Genomic DNA, 17,020 nt, shown 5'->3' on the forward strand with positions numbered 1-17,020 from the left:
GCTTGTCCACCGCCAGTACCCACACACTCCGGCCGACAAGGTGGGCCCACATGAAAAAAAATTTTTTTCAATTTTAAGTGGAACCATGTGAATTTTCTTCAGGTGAGTGTGAATCAAACATTCGAATACCATCAACTTAACACGATTCAACCTGTGTGGGTTATTGAAGTTGTTTTTTCAGTCTTGGGAGTTTTTCGGTATCCACCGTGGAGTGACCACGGGTGCAGCTGTAAGCCCTGGGCCTAGCTGCCTACGGCACCCATCCCACAAACCTCCCATTTCCCAGATCAGCAACTACCACCACCACCACAGAAAAACAGGTAGAGCCCCAGCTTGGCCAGCTGTCTATTTCAACAGCCGTCTCTTTAGCTTCTTTCGTTTTATTTTAATTTTTAAATACTGCCCTGTATTTTATGAACTTCCTTATGATTTCTGTGCTAGACTGTTTCTTTGTGTTCTAGCACCCTGCAGTAATTGAGCACATCAAAGGACAGGTAGAAAACAGGCAAAGTTTAAACCAAGTAGGACGTGGTTGGTGCTTTAAAATAGAAAGGAAATGGGTTTTCCAAGCGATCAAGAGCCACCTTGGGGATTTGTTTAGGGCCAGGATGCTTTGTCACAAATGGTAGATGATAACTGTGCGTGATTGTGGCAGGAAAGAGACTTCTCAGGTGTCCAAGGACAGAGTGGCTTAGGGAAGTGGATGGAAGACTGGCTGGCCAGGCTTAGGAGCCCAGGGCACTAGGCAGGAAGTGGGGTCACCCCCTAGGATGCATCCCAGCCCCTCAGCTAGCCTCACAATGACAGGCAGGGCTGCCCCCCACAGCACTCACAAAGGTGGGCCTGGAAGGTAGGCAGCCCCCCACATTTCCCCAAGGCACCCCCACGCGAAAAGCATCTGCCAGAGTCCCTTGAAAGAAACATTTCTTTGAGAAGTTCCATCGAAACAAGAGAAGAAATGAAGTGGACTGCTTGCCATCTGTGCTTTTAAACCAGTGCCCGTGGAGATGTGGCTCTTGCGACTCCAGGCTCAGTCATGTGAGGTACTTGTCTAGACCTGACCTTTTCTCAGGCCCCTCTCCTTGGAATTGCTTGGCCGTGGAAGTCAGCACCCACAGCCCGCAGCCCAGGAGAAGGGCCAGTGGCCTGACTCCTCTCACATCTGTGGAAGAAGATGGCGCCTGTGAGGGGAGCAGGTGCCCCAAAGGGTAGAACAGTTCTTAGGCTGCAGGTGGCTTTGGTGCAGAAAGGATCTTCTGCCTGCCTTGGAGGACAAAACCAGGGACAAGCCCACTGTTAGGGTGGAATCTACCCGTGCTCTCACTTCCAGAAGCTGCGAGTCTGCTAATAAACAAATGCTTGCTATGACCTGGAAATAGATCAAAATGACTGTTTCGTGCCAGTCCTCCCCCAGCCCACTACTTGATTGGAGCATTTTTATTTTTAATTGAATGTCTATTATGTGCTAGACCCTGGAGATAACAAGAGTTAGGAGAGCGGCCCAGCAGGTGGAATCAGTCAACTCACAGCACCCTAACATGGGTGTGGGAGCTTTATTTTTTGAAAGATTTGTTTTTATTTGAAAGGCAGAGTTACAGAGAGAGATGGGAGACGGAGAAAGGTCTTTCATCTGCTGGTTCACTCCCCAAACAGTCATGACAGCTGGAGCTAACCCTGTCTGAAGCCGGGAGTCCTCATCTGCCGCTTTCCCAGGCTATTAGCAGGGAGCTGGTAGGACATGAACCAGCACCCATGCAGCATGCCAATGCCACAGGCAAAGGATTATCCTTACTGCGCCTTGGGCCCTGGGACAGACCCCGGCTGTATCTAGAATCTGACCCACCCTCAGGATGAGATCCGGAGTGTTGAAGTGTCGGTTGGGGAGCAATTCTCATTTCCCACTCCCTGCTGCCTTTGACATCAGGCAGCAGGAAAGGCTGTTCAACATGCAGAGTGCTGGACTTCATCGCAGGGAGAAGTCCCAAAGTAATGTGCATTTTCAGGAAGCATCGTTTCATGCTGACACGATGTTGATACAGCCAGCTTCCCTGGGCTTCAGGCTGGTGCTTCCCTTCACAGCTGCTCCCAGGGGTCCTGGAGACCAAGCGGGGGCCAACAGAGGGGTGCTCACACCATCTCTTCAGCACCACCAAGGAAAACCCACCAAACAGCAGCTCACAGTGCTTCATGTTTCCCAAGGTCTCTTCTGTGTTCTCTTAAATCTTCTTTCAGAAGGACCTCACCATCACCGGGGGTCGTGAGCAGTAGGGTCTCGGGCCTTTCAAGCGCTCGCTGCTCTCTGTTGAGAAAGTTTGAAAGCCTGTTTATTCTTAACTCGCCCTGAGCCCGTTCTCTCCCCTCCCCCACCCTCCCTTGCCAAGGCTTGATGGCATTACCAGGAAGCCAGCCTTTCTGAGCAGCTGAGCCGTTAATCCTTCCAGCTCCTGTGCTTGAGGTTTGTTTAAAACTTCCTGCCTGTCCTTCAAGGAAAAGCAAGATAAGCTGGAGGGGGTGGGGATGTTGTTCAAAGGGAGGTGCTTGGAGACCCACCTTATTGGTATACACTGTGGCTGTGGTGGAGCCTGAGACTAAAGCATATAATGAACCAACTTGCTCTTGGAAGCCACTCAGAGGTTTGAACAGCCTGTGATTGGATAAAGGGAGGTTTGCAGCTGAGATTGGAGCGGGGTATGACTTAGAAGATGAGGCCATCTGTATGTGTCTGCATGTACTCAGAGCCCTACCTCTTGTGTCAAGCTTTCTGGGACTTGGAATGTCGGTTGTGCACCCTCTGATCCCTTGTGTAATGTGCCTTTGCACAGCATATGTTTTGGGGGGCACCTTGCTCTTGAGAGCCAGAAAGTACAGACTGCATCTGACTTACAAGGTGACAGAAATGTGTCCCCAAACCCCAAGGTACGGAGAGAGCGTGAACGCATATCCTGGGTCCTGCCTGTAGCTTCTGCACTAACTCACATTTGTGAAATGGCACCTGGCAGCTGGCGTGGACTCTGACAGCACATACGCTGCCCTGGGTTAGGTTCTGGGGACAGAAGGACAACGAGGCCCACCTGCTTCCTGCAGACGCACTTTGCCCCTTGTCTTCCCAACACGGGAGCGGTCTTTGGGATTCCCGCTTCCTCTTCCACTTCCCAGGGACTGAACCAGGGGAAATGGGCACCGAGGCTGATGATGCTGGGGACACATGTGGCCCTGGAAGGAGCCTGTCATGGAAGGTGCTGCAGGGGCAAAGTGTTCCGAAGTCACAGTTAGAGCTTGGGTTCCCAAAGGCCAGCTGCTGGGTTGGAATTCCGGCCTCACTGTCAGTAACCTGCGATACCTGAATCCTCCCAGCATCAGTGTCTTCCTCTGTGAAATGGGCTAGTGCCTTCAACAAGGTTCTACAGTGAAGCCTGTAGAATGAACTCCACTTCTGTGCTCAGTCAATGTCACGCTCTAAGACCAGGCCTCCTCTACGCTGCTTGGTGTTGCTTGCACCCGAATCTAGCCCCTCAGAAGCATGTCTCCGGGTCCTCACTCTCTTGCCTGCCACTCCCCTGGGCAGGCACTGTGGCTCCACCTTCGGGATTAGGCTGTAGGGCTTGCTCAGAGGCTTTGCAGCATCTGCCTTTGGGGCCAGCTCCGGGGCAGGCAGATCACAGGGGTGAGTGACACACACTATTGCCCTTTTTCTTCCTGCTAGAGATGGTGCCTTCAGTGAATGACTCGTGACCCAGCTCAGCCAGGAAACGGAAGAAGCTCCAGCAGACCCTGGGCCCTTGGCCTCTTGTGCAGCAGGACACCTTCCAGGAGACAGGAGGCAAGAGGCACCCAGTTCTTCATGCGTGGAGACTCTTGCTAGCCATGGCCCACGTGCTCTGCTTCCTGCTGCTGTTGGGGCTGTGCCCGAGTCTGGTTTCCGGAGGGCAGCCTACACCCACACCCCCTCCCGGCGCTTTGAACTATACCTTGCCTACAGCCAAATACAGGGTCCAACAAGTCGACAGCCCCGGACCCATCAGCGCTCTTTTCCGCATGGTGCACCTCTTCCTGCATGTGGTCCAGCCGCATCCCTTCCCTGAAGGTGAGTACCGACTCCAAGGACGTGTGGGACTGGTCCCCACACATACATGAGTCTCACAATCAAGCAGCGAATCATGTTTTCAGTGTTTTAGAGCAAGAGGGTCAAAGTGTTTGATTTGGTCAGAGTTGGAAAATAATACAGATGGAACACTTGGACCAGGTAAAGTGGCTTGGCAGGAGAGTGGTACTAAGAAATGTTGTATGTCTTTGGTTTTCCAGTTCTTTACCTTTTTCTTATTTGTTTTGGGTTAGAGCAATGGATTTTACTAAAGCACACGCTAAAAAGACAAAACCTAGGGTAAATCTGCAAATTCTCTATCATCAAATGAAAGGTAATGACCCCTGGTGTCTGCTGGCCTTGTTGGTGCTTAGATGTTTTAGACCTCTGGCTGTTTCACAGTGTATTTTTGACATTCCCTAGTTGTGAACGGGCCTGGCCACACCTGCTCAGCCGATGAACCCTTTGCTTCAGTTCTGAAAGTTGGTGTGGGAGGAAAATTCATTCACTTGGCCTTCTTACGATTGCTCATCTCTTCTCATGTTGGTGTCTGGGGTGGGTGGTTAGTGTTGGCAGAAACAAGATAATGGGAAATGTCTGCTGCTAGATGTGACAGTGCAACTTTTTGATGACTTCATGTTAAATCCAATTAGTTTGTTCTTGAAAGCTGCTAGAGTTGAATATTCTTATGGACCATAAACTTTCTAGTAACCTGTATCATTTTCTTTTGCTATCAACTACTGTGTGTGTTTGTGTGTGTGCTTGTGTGTGTGTGTGTTACATGTGGGGTGTGAGTGTGTGTGAGAGAGAAATAAGAATGTATTTGAAGAACCTCATTTGTTTAGCTTTGAGTGAACTTGTTGCATCTCCTTGTCTTAGATTAAGCAGTTAAAGCAGTTAAAAGTGTCATTGGCATTTCATTAGTTAGGTTTCAGCTCAATGAAATCAAGCACTCTGAGCCCTTATTGAAGGGCTTCCTGGACTGAAGTCGCTCACAATTCTTGTCCCTGCTGAAAAGACAGCGTCTGAGAACTCCAAAGGTGGAAGTAGAGAGTAAACTGAGTTGGTTTAAGGTCGAGTACTGAATAGTTGTCTGTTCATTTGTAGAGCTAAAATAAGTGTTGTTGGACAAGCTAATATCTAACTACTGTTTTTATCTCTTCATATATAGGAAGTGTGTATATGTGTACAGACATATACGGCACAGATATAGTTGTTCAAAACGAATCGATGATGGCTTCTTCAAAAAAGATTGGGAAGCCCTGTGTCTCATTCTAAGACGTATCGTTTAATTAGTTAATCCCATAATGCCTTTCCATATGTTGTTCTATATTGCTCCCTCTCTTCCTAACAGTTACTTTGCAAGGGGAACGTGTATTTCAGAAGGCTTCATTAAAAGAGTCGAGGTGAAAGATATCCTCTAGTTTTACCCCAAACTTGCGATGCATGCTGAGGTTTTGGACACCAACATTATTGATTAGTCTATGAGGGGGTGTCTAGGAAATGACGTTTTAATGTCACCTGGGGGTGTTAGTCCAGTTTGTCCCTGACTTTCTTCCATACCTACTCCTGTGGAGCAAAGATTCCTCAAAACTTCAGCGACAGATCAGAGCAGACCAGCATAGCCTGATCAGAGCAGACCAGCGTAGCCTGTTGAGTATGGCGGAGGGAAGAAGGCGTTTTGCTTAAAGAAGGTGCTATTGACTTGGACAGGTGATATCTTGGAGTCTGTTTTCTCCCACCATCCCATTTTTTGTTTATAATCTTCCACTCAGTGCCTGGGTTTCCTAACAATCTCAAAGTCCCCGCTGGGCGCTTCATAGTTTCAATGACACATAGGAGACAGGGTGTTTGTTCTCTTTGGACTAGTGCATTTCACTGATGTTTTCATAACTGACGATGCAAAAATGAATCAAAATGCAAAAGAAAAAATCAAAGTGAAGACAGCACACACACACACACATAATAAAAGGAGGTGAGAAAAGGATTCCTGTTTCTTGTTAGTGTGACCAGCCTAGCCCAGTAACCAAGAAAGGCTTGAGTTCATATGTGGAGTAGTGTCTTCACAGAAGGTGTTATCCCGTACCTCCATTCTTTAACTTGAAAGGGTAGAGGAGCCAGACCTGGGCAAGGAGTGGCAAAGGAAGCCAATAGGCTGGGCAAGAACGTTTCACTTTTGTGTTCTGTGTCCGGACAATATTGTTCACCACTCTTTGCATTTAGGTTGTAAAAGAAGTTCGTGGGGAAGGACGTTTGGCCCGGTGGTTAGGACAGTGCTTGGGACACCTTTGCCCCATCAGGATGCTCCACTCTTGACTCAGGCTTCCTGCTAATGCAGGCTCGGGGAGACACAAGTGAAGGCTCAAGTGATAGGTCCCTGACAACCACTGAAACACCCAGATTGAGTTCCTGGTTCCTTCCCACCCTTGACTTTGTCCAGTCCAGGCTATTGCAGGCATTTGGGGAGTAAATTAGCAGACAGGTAATCTCTCTCTACCCCTTCCCTTTCAAATACATAAAACAAATACATAATATTAAAGTACCAAAGGAGCGCATGTTGTATATTTCCTAAATGTGAGACATAAAGACCTTGTTTAACTGCAACTTGAGACAAAGCCCTACTCCCTGGATGCAATAGATCAGTTTTCTTTAGAACAGGAGCAGAGTTAAGCATGTGGCATTTCAGAACACATTCTGAACCAAAGGGTGGTTTCCCAAGTTTGACTTGGAGCTGCAAAGGCTAAGTTGTAAGCTGGGTTAAGTGCACGGGCAAAAGAGCTATGCCTGTCATTTGGGAAGAGCCATTTTCTCACCCATTCAAAGCAAGCAAGGGTGTTAGTGCAAGGCAGTCCCCCGGAGAGTTCAGGAAAGGGCTCTCAGAGGGGAAGGACATGCCCGGGGGAAGAAGGGTTCCAATCTGGAGGTCTTTGTCCGGCTGAGCTGCTGTAATGAAATATTACAGACCAAGTGCCTTGGGCAGCAGTTTGGAGGCTGGGAGTGCAAGATTCTGGTGTGTGATGAAGGCTCCTCCTCGACCATGCGGGTCCACACGGCCTTCTCTGGTACGTGAGTCTGGGGAGAGCATGAGCAAGGCAGGGCAGAATCTCCTTTGCTTGTCATGAGGGGGAGCTTGGCATGTTGTTTAACTGTCAGACTCTTTTGTGTTAGAGGGGATCATACTCATAACCCATTTTCTCAAAGCTCTTACGTGTGTTGAGATGACATATGCAAAGCTCAGGTTTAAATCCACTCCTAAAGAACACACACAAAAAATTGTCCTTAACTGCAGTTACTATTGAAGAGCTGACCACATTGGAAGCCAGGACTGGTGCAGGGAGGGGACACAGGGGCCAGAGGGGCTTGCTCGCTTGGGGACATTACACATGGGATAGCCTCTGAGTTCAAGTAGGTTGTGTCCGCTGGCCATTATGGCTTTATATGGCGATGCTCGCTTACTGGGTCGTCTTTCCTCCTCCTTGACATGATCTACATTTAACAGACTCTGATTTTCTTGATTTCTTCGATCTTTCCTGATGGGTGTTCTTTTCTTGAGTGTTTATGAGAAAACTGAAATCACAAGATTATGTGTTCAAGGTACACCCCAAGAGTGGGGTCTATAGACAAGTTACTCCTCCTGTCCTCTGAATCTACCATGTATGCAAAGCATGGTGCCTTTTGTTTTATCATGGTGCTATTATAATGAACCGAGGCTTTGCAGGGAAATAAGTGATAGTTGTTTGTTGCAGCAGGTTATTGGATATTGGTGATGGGAAGTGTCTTCTTCAATTTGATGTGACTGTGAGGCTCTGGACTGGAACCATGCTAATGGAGCAAGCCAAAAAAAAAAAAAAAGCGTCTGCTTTGAGTTTTTGTAGGAATTCTCTAAAGTGATTCTCCTCTGTTTGGATAAAATTTTCAAATTAGATTTTAGAATGGTTGACCTATTTTTGAAAGCATTTCAGGCTAATCTGATTTGCTTTTTGGATCTGCTGTAGGGGAGAGTGGAGTTGGATAAGAGGAGTTAAGCTTGGTTTCTGTGGGACTTGGGATGCCCTAAGGATGTTGGAGTTAGTAGAAGGGCTCTATGTCTGTTTCTCTCTCTCAGGAGATATACTAGCCAAGGCAATCAAGGCAGGAGTCTGTTACCAGGACTGCAGGTTGTCTCAGGTTGCACGGTGAGAGGTGAGCCACCAGGCTCAGGCACCATGGCACCTGTATTTGGGATTCTGTCTGCCTGCCATGCTGACACCTCTTGTTCATCCGTGCTTCACACTCCTCCCCAGCCCCTCTGGCCTTCCCCACCCCTGTACTGTGCATGTGGAAAACCAGCTTGCCACTGTCAGATTTTTTTTAAAGGTTTATTTATTTGCATTACAAAGTCAGATATACAGAGAGGAGGAGAGACAGAGAGGAAGATCTTCCATCCAAAGGTTCACTCCCCAAGTGAGCCGCAACGGGCCCATGCGTGCCGATCCGATGCCGGGAACCAGGAACCTCTTCCGGGTCTCCCACATGGGTGCAGGGTCCCAAAGCATTAGGCCGTCCTCGACTGCTTTCCCAGACCACAAGCAGGGAGCTGGATGGGAAGTGGAGCTGCCGGGATTAGAACCGGCGCCTATATGGGATCCCAGGGCATTCAAGGCGAGGACTTTAGCCGCTAGGCCACGCCACCGGGCCCGCCACTGTCAGATTTTATACTCACTCTCTGCAAAATGACTGGGAATTCTTTCTTTGTCAGTCTCAAGTCCAAGTTTCCTGGGTGGGAGGGCAGGTGTGGCTTCGGTCCACTTGGCAGATCATCAGCTGTGGGTCCCTTGTGTAACATGGCTAGGATGGTATGGTGCCGGCATTGTCACTGTGGCTTCAGAGGCCCAGAGAGGGGTCCCAGAAAGGGTGGCTGAGAGGGTGGACAGCCCAATAGGCTTGTGCCAATGTCCATCTGGGATTAGGCTCTACCACTTGGATGTTCCTATCAAAGTCATACATATCATCACCTCCTGTGGGCATTTGCTGTTGTCCACTGGGGTTGAGTAGAAGAGAAGTCTTGAAACCTGCCCTTGGCTAGGCAGTGTAATCTGTCCAGGGCAGTGTCAGATCTGAGTCATAGAACAGGATGGACATTACTAGGAGAGATGGCCACAGCTGGCTAGTGTGCCTGGCCCCTGAATGGCGTGGTGAGGAGCCTGCTCCTGGCGCCACAGTCCAGGTTTGAAAACCTGTTGTGCATGGAGTGTCTCTGAAGTTGGACAAATTACTTAAGCCCTCTGTTCTTTAGCTTTCCCTTTGTAAAATGATACGTGTAGTTCCTGCTTTTACAGGTCAGCATTGTATTTCAATAAATAATGTTTATCAAGTACTTAGAATAGCCCTTGTTAGAGATTAAGGACTATCTGCCAATTTTTTCAAGTTAAGAAGGGATGGATAAAGTCCTCATCCAATGAGGAGGAGGTATCTTAGACCCATTTTGTTTGGGTTCTGCAGATTGGCTGTAACAGTCACCCCAGACTGGGTAGCCGAAAGCAGCAGCACTGGCCTTTCCCTCAGTCTGGAAGCCACAAGTGCAAAGTCAAGGTGCTGATAAGGGCCATGCTCCCACCAAAAGCTCCAGGGGAGAATCCTTTGTTTCTTTCAGCATCTGATGGCCCCATGTGTTCCCAGCCTGTAGCACCACTGAGCCCATCTCTGCCATCTTCTGGGCTCTGGGCTCAAGGTTTCCATCTTTTGTAAGGACACCTGTTACTGTGTTTTGGGACCGCAGTAAGTACATGATAATCTCATCTGAAGAGCCTTAGCTTGATTATGTCTGCAGAGATCCTGCCTTCAAATAAAATCACATTCATCACCAAACTTGCTGATTCCACCTTCCTGCTGTTCTGTCACCTGCTTCTTGTCTTGTGTGTTTCCTGTGCGAACCATTGTGTCTTGGTATCCATGGAGGATTGGTTTCAGGGTTCTCTCCCACAGCAAAATTTGCCGAGGTGTAAGTGCCCTATTAAAAATGATGTATTTTATTCTCCTGCTAGGAGAATACTTTTCAAAGTTTATGGGAAATAGCATTAAAAGCTAAATTTATTTTGGTGCAAAAATTTTGAATCCATGCATATGAAGAATCTTTAAAACACTCATGGGGAATATTGTATTATGACAAAACTATGCATGGGTTTGAACCCAAATATACTTGTTAACTTCATTTTTCTGTAAGCTTTTTGAAATATTCTCATGCAAGGTAAATGTTATGTAAGTAGTTCATGTGCATTGGTTAGGGAATGATGACGGGACACTAAGAGGCAACTACGCTGTCTGTGGTTAGTTGGACCCACACATCTGGAACTGATGGAAGTCCTGACGAAGGAGGTCAGATTAGGGTTTATTTTGGGGTAAACCCAATTATAGATGGTGTCATGCATTTGCAGCAGTAGAACAGAGTATCTGGCGGTGTTTCTATGATATCAGCAGTACTGAAGGTCGTGGTTTAGATGGACTCATTCATAAAGGGCCCAGTGTTTTCAAAGTCTTTCTCAAACACGCTGTCAAATATTGAAACTTTTAAGAAAAAAGATAGGATAATTTGCATATTTTGTAACTAAAATTTTCACTTGACCTTATATCATGGGCATTTCCCATGGCTGGTCCTATTACAGTGGTTCCTAGATTAAAGAGTTTTAAGTATGACTCTTAAACCATTCACTCACCAATCTTTTGATGTAAGGCCAAGGCCTAAAAATTTGTTTTTATCACAAACTAATTGTTTGAAGTTTCAAAATTAGAGTTTCTGATATAAATCACACTCAAAATGCATCCTGTATAGTTTTTGGTTTCTTTGTTTTGGTTTCTTTGAAGTTCAGTAGAAGCTAAAACATTTTGGGATTTTTTGTTTGTTTTTCTGCTTCCCAGACTTATGCAATTTACCCACATGTAACTTCATCCAAATGACTGGTCCTTATTTAGGCCTTCCTAGAAACATTTGACTTCATTTTTAATGTTCATTTCCTTTATATTCGTATTGCTTCAGCCTGTAACTGTTATATGTTCACAGTTATATTTGTAAAGAGACAGAAAGCAGCATAGGAGCCGCTCCAGTGTGAGGAATTGGCTTGTGTTCTTGCAAAGCTCCCACCTGCATATACCTCCAACTATAACTGGGCCTGGAAATGAGGTCATTGCAGATTCAGTTAGTGAGACAGAGGTCATACCCCAGCATGACTGATGCCCTGGTAAGTGGGACATTCTCAGACGGGCGGCCCCACCTGAGAATTACACAGCCACAAGCCAAGCACTGGTAGGGAGCTGGTGCAGTCGAACACAGGATCCCTAGAACCTGCAAGGGCGCATGCCCAGCAGCACCTTCAGCTGTGCTTTCCAGTTGGGAACCTCTTGATTCATGGGACTTGATTGTAACGACTCAACCTAAGGCGTCCATCTGATCAATGGACAGTGGACTGCTGTTTGCAGGGGCCCAGGGCACCGGCCATGGTGGTCCCCTCCCTGAGGGATAGGGTGCAGCTGTGTTTCCTGAGGGAGGCACTGACAGCCAGTTGAGCAAGTGCCAGAATGTCCACACTAGCCAGAGGCACATCATTCATGTATCTGACGCACAAAATTCCTCCTCCATGTGTGGAGAAAGAATCAGCGAACACATGAAGCGGGGTGGGAAGTGAGGCAGCCAGGACTTGAACTGGCACTCTACTACGGGATGCCAGCCCTCTAGGGCGTGGTTTATGTGCTGCCTTCTGGTTACGAGCTTTGTGCCTGCTTCAGAAATGCTTTTGGTTTCTCTCCACCATGAAATCCATGGATCTGACCGTTCATTTGAGCCATGATCTGATGTCTTCCCATGTGCCAGGCCAGAGTGTGGGCATCGTGTTCCCATGCTGTGGTTTTTAGTTCTTTCCCGTCTGTTTATTTTAGCTGCATGTGTAATGCTTCACTGATTAGATGACATACTTTTTTGTTGGCTGTGTGGGTTGTTTTCAGTTTCTGCTGCAAAGATGGCCCTAGCTGTCTTACCTTTGCCTACTTGAGCGAGTAAAACCAGGGAGGAGTGCTCAGGAAAGAAGCCAACGCGGTAAATGGCACGTGTTGTGCGCTCAACAGTTTCCATTCGCGTTGCTGAATTGCTCTCTGGTTTTTAACTCAGTTTGTGCTCCCAGAATTGGTTCCCAGAAATGCTTGTGTCCCTCACTCAGCTTTTTCCAGTCTGGGTTATTTAGTTTTTTCTTTTTTTAATCAGTGCCAGTTTGACCTGTTACAGAAAAACTAATTATGTTTTAAACTGAACCTCTTTCATCACAAGTCATATCCTTCGACTCTTTCGCAGAATTGCCTGTTCTCCCGTTACTCAGCGTCCGGTTGAATTAGTGGCACTTCCCTTTCTGATTTGTTTTGAAACATCATCCAAATTAAAAGGCACTTAATGTCTTCACTAGGTAAACTATTGACAAAACGCAACATTTAGGGCTCGGCAGCATGGCCTAGTGGCTAAGGTCCTCGCCTTGATCCCATATGGCTGCTGGTTCTAATCCCGGCAGCTCCACTTCCTCTCTATCTCTCCTCCTCTCAGTATATCTGACTTTGTAATGAAAATAAAATAAATCTAAAAAAAAAAAGAATGTTCTTGCATTAAAAAAAAAAAAAGCAACATTTAGAAGTACGAGAGGATCTGCAGTGAGAAGCTTCTGTGCCTTTCTTAATCCTTAGCTACCCAGCTACAGGCAGCCGGTCACCAGGCTTTGCATGTAAGCTGTGTGTGTCATTTCAAAACTGTCCTGTCGTAAGCACGTGCAATTTTTTTTTTTCCTCTCCAAGCGATAGCATATTGTATATATGATTTGATACCTTTCTTTTTCTAAAAGGTTTATTTACTTGAAGGACAGTGTGAGGGGGTGAGAGAGAGATCGTTTGTCCACTGGTTCAGTTCCCAAATGGTTGCAATGGTTTTGAGTAGGCCAGACTGAAGGGACAAGGGCCAGAGATTCCAGAATTCCAGGAGTGGCAGGAACTCCACCTGGAGGGCGTGAGGCATTGTCTGCTGACCCCAGGCCCCGGGAGAGAAGTGGATAAGGAGCATGGAGCAGCTGGGACCTGAACCGGCACTCCCGTGTGGTAGGAGGGCATTGCCGGCAGTACCTTGACCCATAACAGGCCCTTGCCTTTGCTCTTGTGGTTTTTTTTTGAACATACAATTGGTTATCTTATTTGTTAGTCCATGAAGGCTTCCTTATTCTTGATTTTAACTGCTGCAAAGCAGTTTATCAATTCGTTTCCACCATTTTGTTGTTACAAACTGTTATAAAAAAAACTTCACCTCAGAAGTAGACAAATATATATCCCCAAGATAAATTTCTAGAAGTGGAACTGCCAAGTCAATTTATAATTTTGTCAGTTTGTGCTTTGTGGCTCTTGCCTTGTTTGCACTCCATCAAGGCTGAGCCAGCTTATTCCTACAGCAGGTATGCTGCAAAGCCTTCGCTGAGTTTTATCCTGTGCCTGGTGAAGCAGTCATGGTCTCTGTTTTAGATACATGAAAATAGATATGAAAATATATGAGGGAGGATAACTCACTGAGGGTCACAGAGCTGGCTGTGGGCAGAGGAGGAAATGAGACTCCAACTGTCTGATTTCGGTCTTGCTTGTTCCCTGAGGCTTGCAGGTCAGCCTGTTCCGTATCTTTAGTGGGATGGAGCACTGTGCCTAACTACTTCGTAAGTTATTGCACTTCATAAAGTCCAGGAAGGAGAGAGAAGCAGAACAATCTTAAATTCTTGGTGTAAAAGTTCTAAAGGCTAGCATTGTGACAGGGCAGGTAAAGCTGTTGCTTGAGGAACATGCAAGCCTTTCCAGAGTGCCTGCTTGAGTCCATGCTTCCAGTCCAGTTTCCTGCTAATGCGCCTGGGGAGGCCACCGGTGACAGGTCACGTGCTTGCATTGCTGTCATCATGTAGGAGTCCTTGGCTTCTGGCTTTGGTCTGGCCTGGGCTTAGCTGTCGGAGGCCCCTGGGGAATAAACCAGCTGATGGAAGCTCTCCGTTGTGCGCATCTGTCACTCTAAATTTCAGGTAAATAAACAAATCTTTACCAAAAGAATTCTGCCCAGTCAGCACTCGGGATTCTTCACTATTCTCAAAGTGTGCTTTTGGATACCATGCCACTTGTTTCCCAATCAATCTTTCTAGTCTAACAGAAGACTGCAGAGTTCACAGCTAGGTGTTCTGGGCCCCTTAGGCATCTTGGGTGAGCAGTTAGTTTCTTTAATGTGTTCAATCTGGTAATACCAATTCTCTTCCATTTCTGGAAGCATATTTACTTTTCTTTTTATCTGAGCTTTTCAAGATAAACGCCTTTTGCAATTTTGCTCTTATTTCCTAATAACTGAGTTGAAGATTGAAATTTCTCGAGAATAGTTGGGGGTTTATCTTGTAGACTTCCACATCTAGTGTTCTCATTTTTTGATAGGTGATCACTTCAGCTTTTTTTTTTTTTTTTTTAGATGATGTTAACATAGTTGATCAGGGTTAGGGAAAAGAGGGTGTGATCATTGTTTCCAAGTTTTCTATTTCTCCTTCCTGATTTGGAGGAAGCTGGGGATGGGGGATAAAGGGAGAAGCCATACCCAGCTTCCCAACTGCCCCAGTACCTCGGGATGGGGAATGGCCACTGATATCAACACAGGGTCCCAATGGGGCACACATGTTGAGGGTTCTACCCAGGTGATTTTGATAGTTCTGAAATGTTGTTAATCTTGCTGATCCAAGGATGAGGGAACCCTTCAATGCCCATTGGCTGACATACATAATTGACCCCAGAGTCTCCATTTGCCCAGATATTTGCTGTCATTATTTAGTTGAGATGGTTGTCCATTTGTTCTGTACTCCTTCCTCTGGAATGGTACAGATGTCCACCTGCAGGGCTCAATGGATTGCCAGATCCTCCATGTGGCTCTGGGCCAGCAGTCCACTACTCCGTCTTTTCCACTGCGGAGGACCAGTTCTCGTAGGTGGACCTAGGGCCCAAGCCGTTCGACCTGGGCTCCAGCAGAGCTCCACCTTAAGGACCCACAGACCTGGCACCCACCACGCAGGTGGGCCAAGGACCTGGACCATGCAACCTGAGCACTGCTGGACCCCACACCCCTGGGGCTCACAGACCCGGCACCCACCAAGCAGGTAGGCCAAGAACCCAGGCCAGGTGACCTGAACCCCACCAGACCCCCAACTCTGGGACTCACAGGTTTCTTTTTAATTTATGTTATCTTAATAATATATATATCCCATCAGCTTTGGTAACTATGAATACCATTTAATAATCCCAAGAAAAAATGAATAGAATAAAAATAAGAAGTAAATATAAAATAAAAACCCCAGAGGAAGAATGGAATGAGTTTAAAGAACAAAAAGAAGGAATGGATTATTGTGACTGGAGGAGCAGGAGGGAGAGGAGGGACTCTGCCAGCAGCAGCCTGCACGAAAGGGGCTGAGTTGGCAGGAAGCAGCACCAGGGACCCGCTGCTGTACGTCGTGGAGCGAGCCCATGCCTAGGGTCATCTGGATCAGCTCTGGGAGCCATGTGGCAGTAACACGACTGCTTGCTCATGTGCGGTGTTTTCTTCTTTCTTTCTTTCTGTCTTTCTTTCTCTCTCTCTCTCTCTCTCTCTCACTCACTCACCTGGTTCTAAGGTAGTAGCCTTGAGCCCCAGAGAGGAGGTTGTGTATTTTTTCTCACCCTCTTGGAAATTGGCTGACCAAGAAGCCCAGACTAATGAGATTTGGACGTGAGGCTCCCAGGAGGCTGATTGATTGTGACACGCCTCGTTTAACTCCCAGCTCTGTGATGTCAGTTCCCAGATGGTTGCCCAGCAGCCCATTACCTTGCTTTAAAGGGCTATCTCAGGCATGACATCTGCCCAGAACCGCAACTGAAGCAGGTGGAAGATTTCGACTTTGGGCAGTTAAGGAAGGGGTCCACTGACTTCAAGGCTGAGAGCCACCCTAGTCTGAATCAGGTTGCTGTAAGAGGGGCTGGACCAGTCTGTTCACATGGAGGTCAGATCTTTCTTTCAAATCCACCCCTTTCTTTTCCAGCAGGACTGCCCTCCTGATAGGACTGTCAGTCACTTGGCGCAGGGCTGGGACTTCCTCAGGTGCAAGAGAGCCCCTGAACACACGTCGTAGCGGCACAAGCTGGCTTCTCTCTGTTTGCCAGAACACTGGGCAGGCACGGCCCTGCCTCAGGGCCTTTGCATCTCACCCTTTCGCTTGCCCAGACCACTCTTTCCCACTCTACTCCTCTGTTTACTCAGAGATCATCTCCTCAGAGACTGCTTCCTGCCGGCTGCTTTCCACCTCACTTTCCACCTTACCTTTCTTTCTTTTTAAAAATTTATCTCCATTTTTTTTTTGAAATGCAAGTGGATAAAGAGAGAGAACTCTCATCTACTATTCCACTCCCCCAAACACTCACAATAATTGTGGACTAGGCCAGGCTGGAATGAGTTCACAAGGTTGGCACAGTGTCATATCAGGCTATTCCTTTGCCCCGTCGTGCCAGCATCCCTTATGGACACTCGTGTATGTGCTGGCTATCCTACTTCCAATCCAGCCTCTCTGCCGATGGCCCGGGAAAGCAGCGGAGGGTGGCTCAAGTCTTCACGCACCAGCTCCCGGCTCCTGGTATGGGATGAACTCAACTGTGGCCGCTGGGGAAATGAACTAGTAGATGGAAGACCTCTTATTTTTGCTCCTTCTCTCTCAGCAAAATTCGCCTTTCAAATAAAAATAAATAAATCATAAAAATATAAAGTCCCCAAGTAACTCCAACACCAGGGCTGAGCCAAATCAAAACAGGAGCCAGGAGCTTCTGTCAGATTTTCCCTAGTGGCAGGTCCCCAGAATTTGGGACATCTTCCCCTGCTGTCCTAGACGCATTAGCAGGAAGTCGCATGGG

The 17,020-nt window shown here is 47.2% G+C and overlaps 1 protein-coding gene across 1 annotated transcript in view; it reads left to right on the top strand.

Moving 5' to 3' along the window:
• Positions 1 to 854: 854 nt before the first annotated feature.
• Positions 855 to 17,020, top strand: part of PROM1 (prominin 1) — a 78,876-nt gene continuing 62,710 nt past the window's right edge. The window contains exons 1-2 of the mRNA XM_058670288.1: positions 855 to 1,043; positions 3,704 to 4,084. Of these exons, the coding sequence (XP_058526271.1) occupies positions 3,865 to 4,084 (220 nt within the window). The 5' untranslated portion in view covers positions 855 to 1,043; positions 3,704 to 3,864. The remainder of the gene's footprint in view (positions 1,044 to 3,703; positions 4,085 to 17,020) is intronic.

The sequence above is a fragment of the Ochotona princeps genome, chromosome 11, assembly GCF_030435755.1.
Source record: "Ochotona princeps isolate mOchPri1 chromosome 11, mOchPri1.hap1, whole genome shotgun sequence".
NCBI lineage: Eukaryota > Metazoa > Chordata > Mammalia > Lagomorpha > Ochotonidae > Ochotona > Ochotona princeps.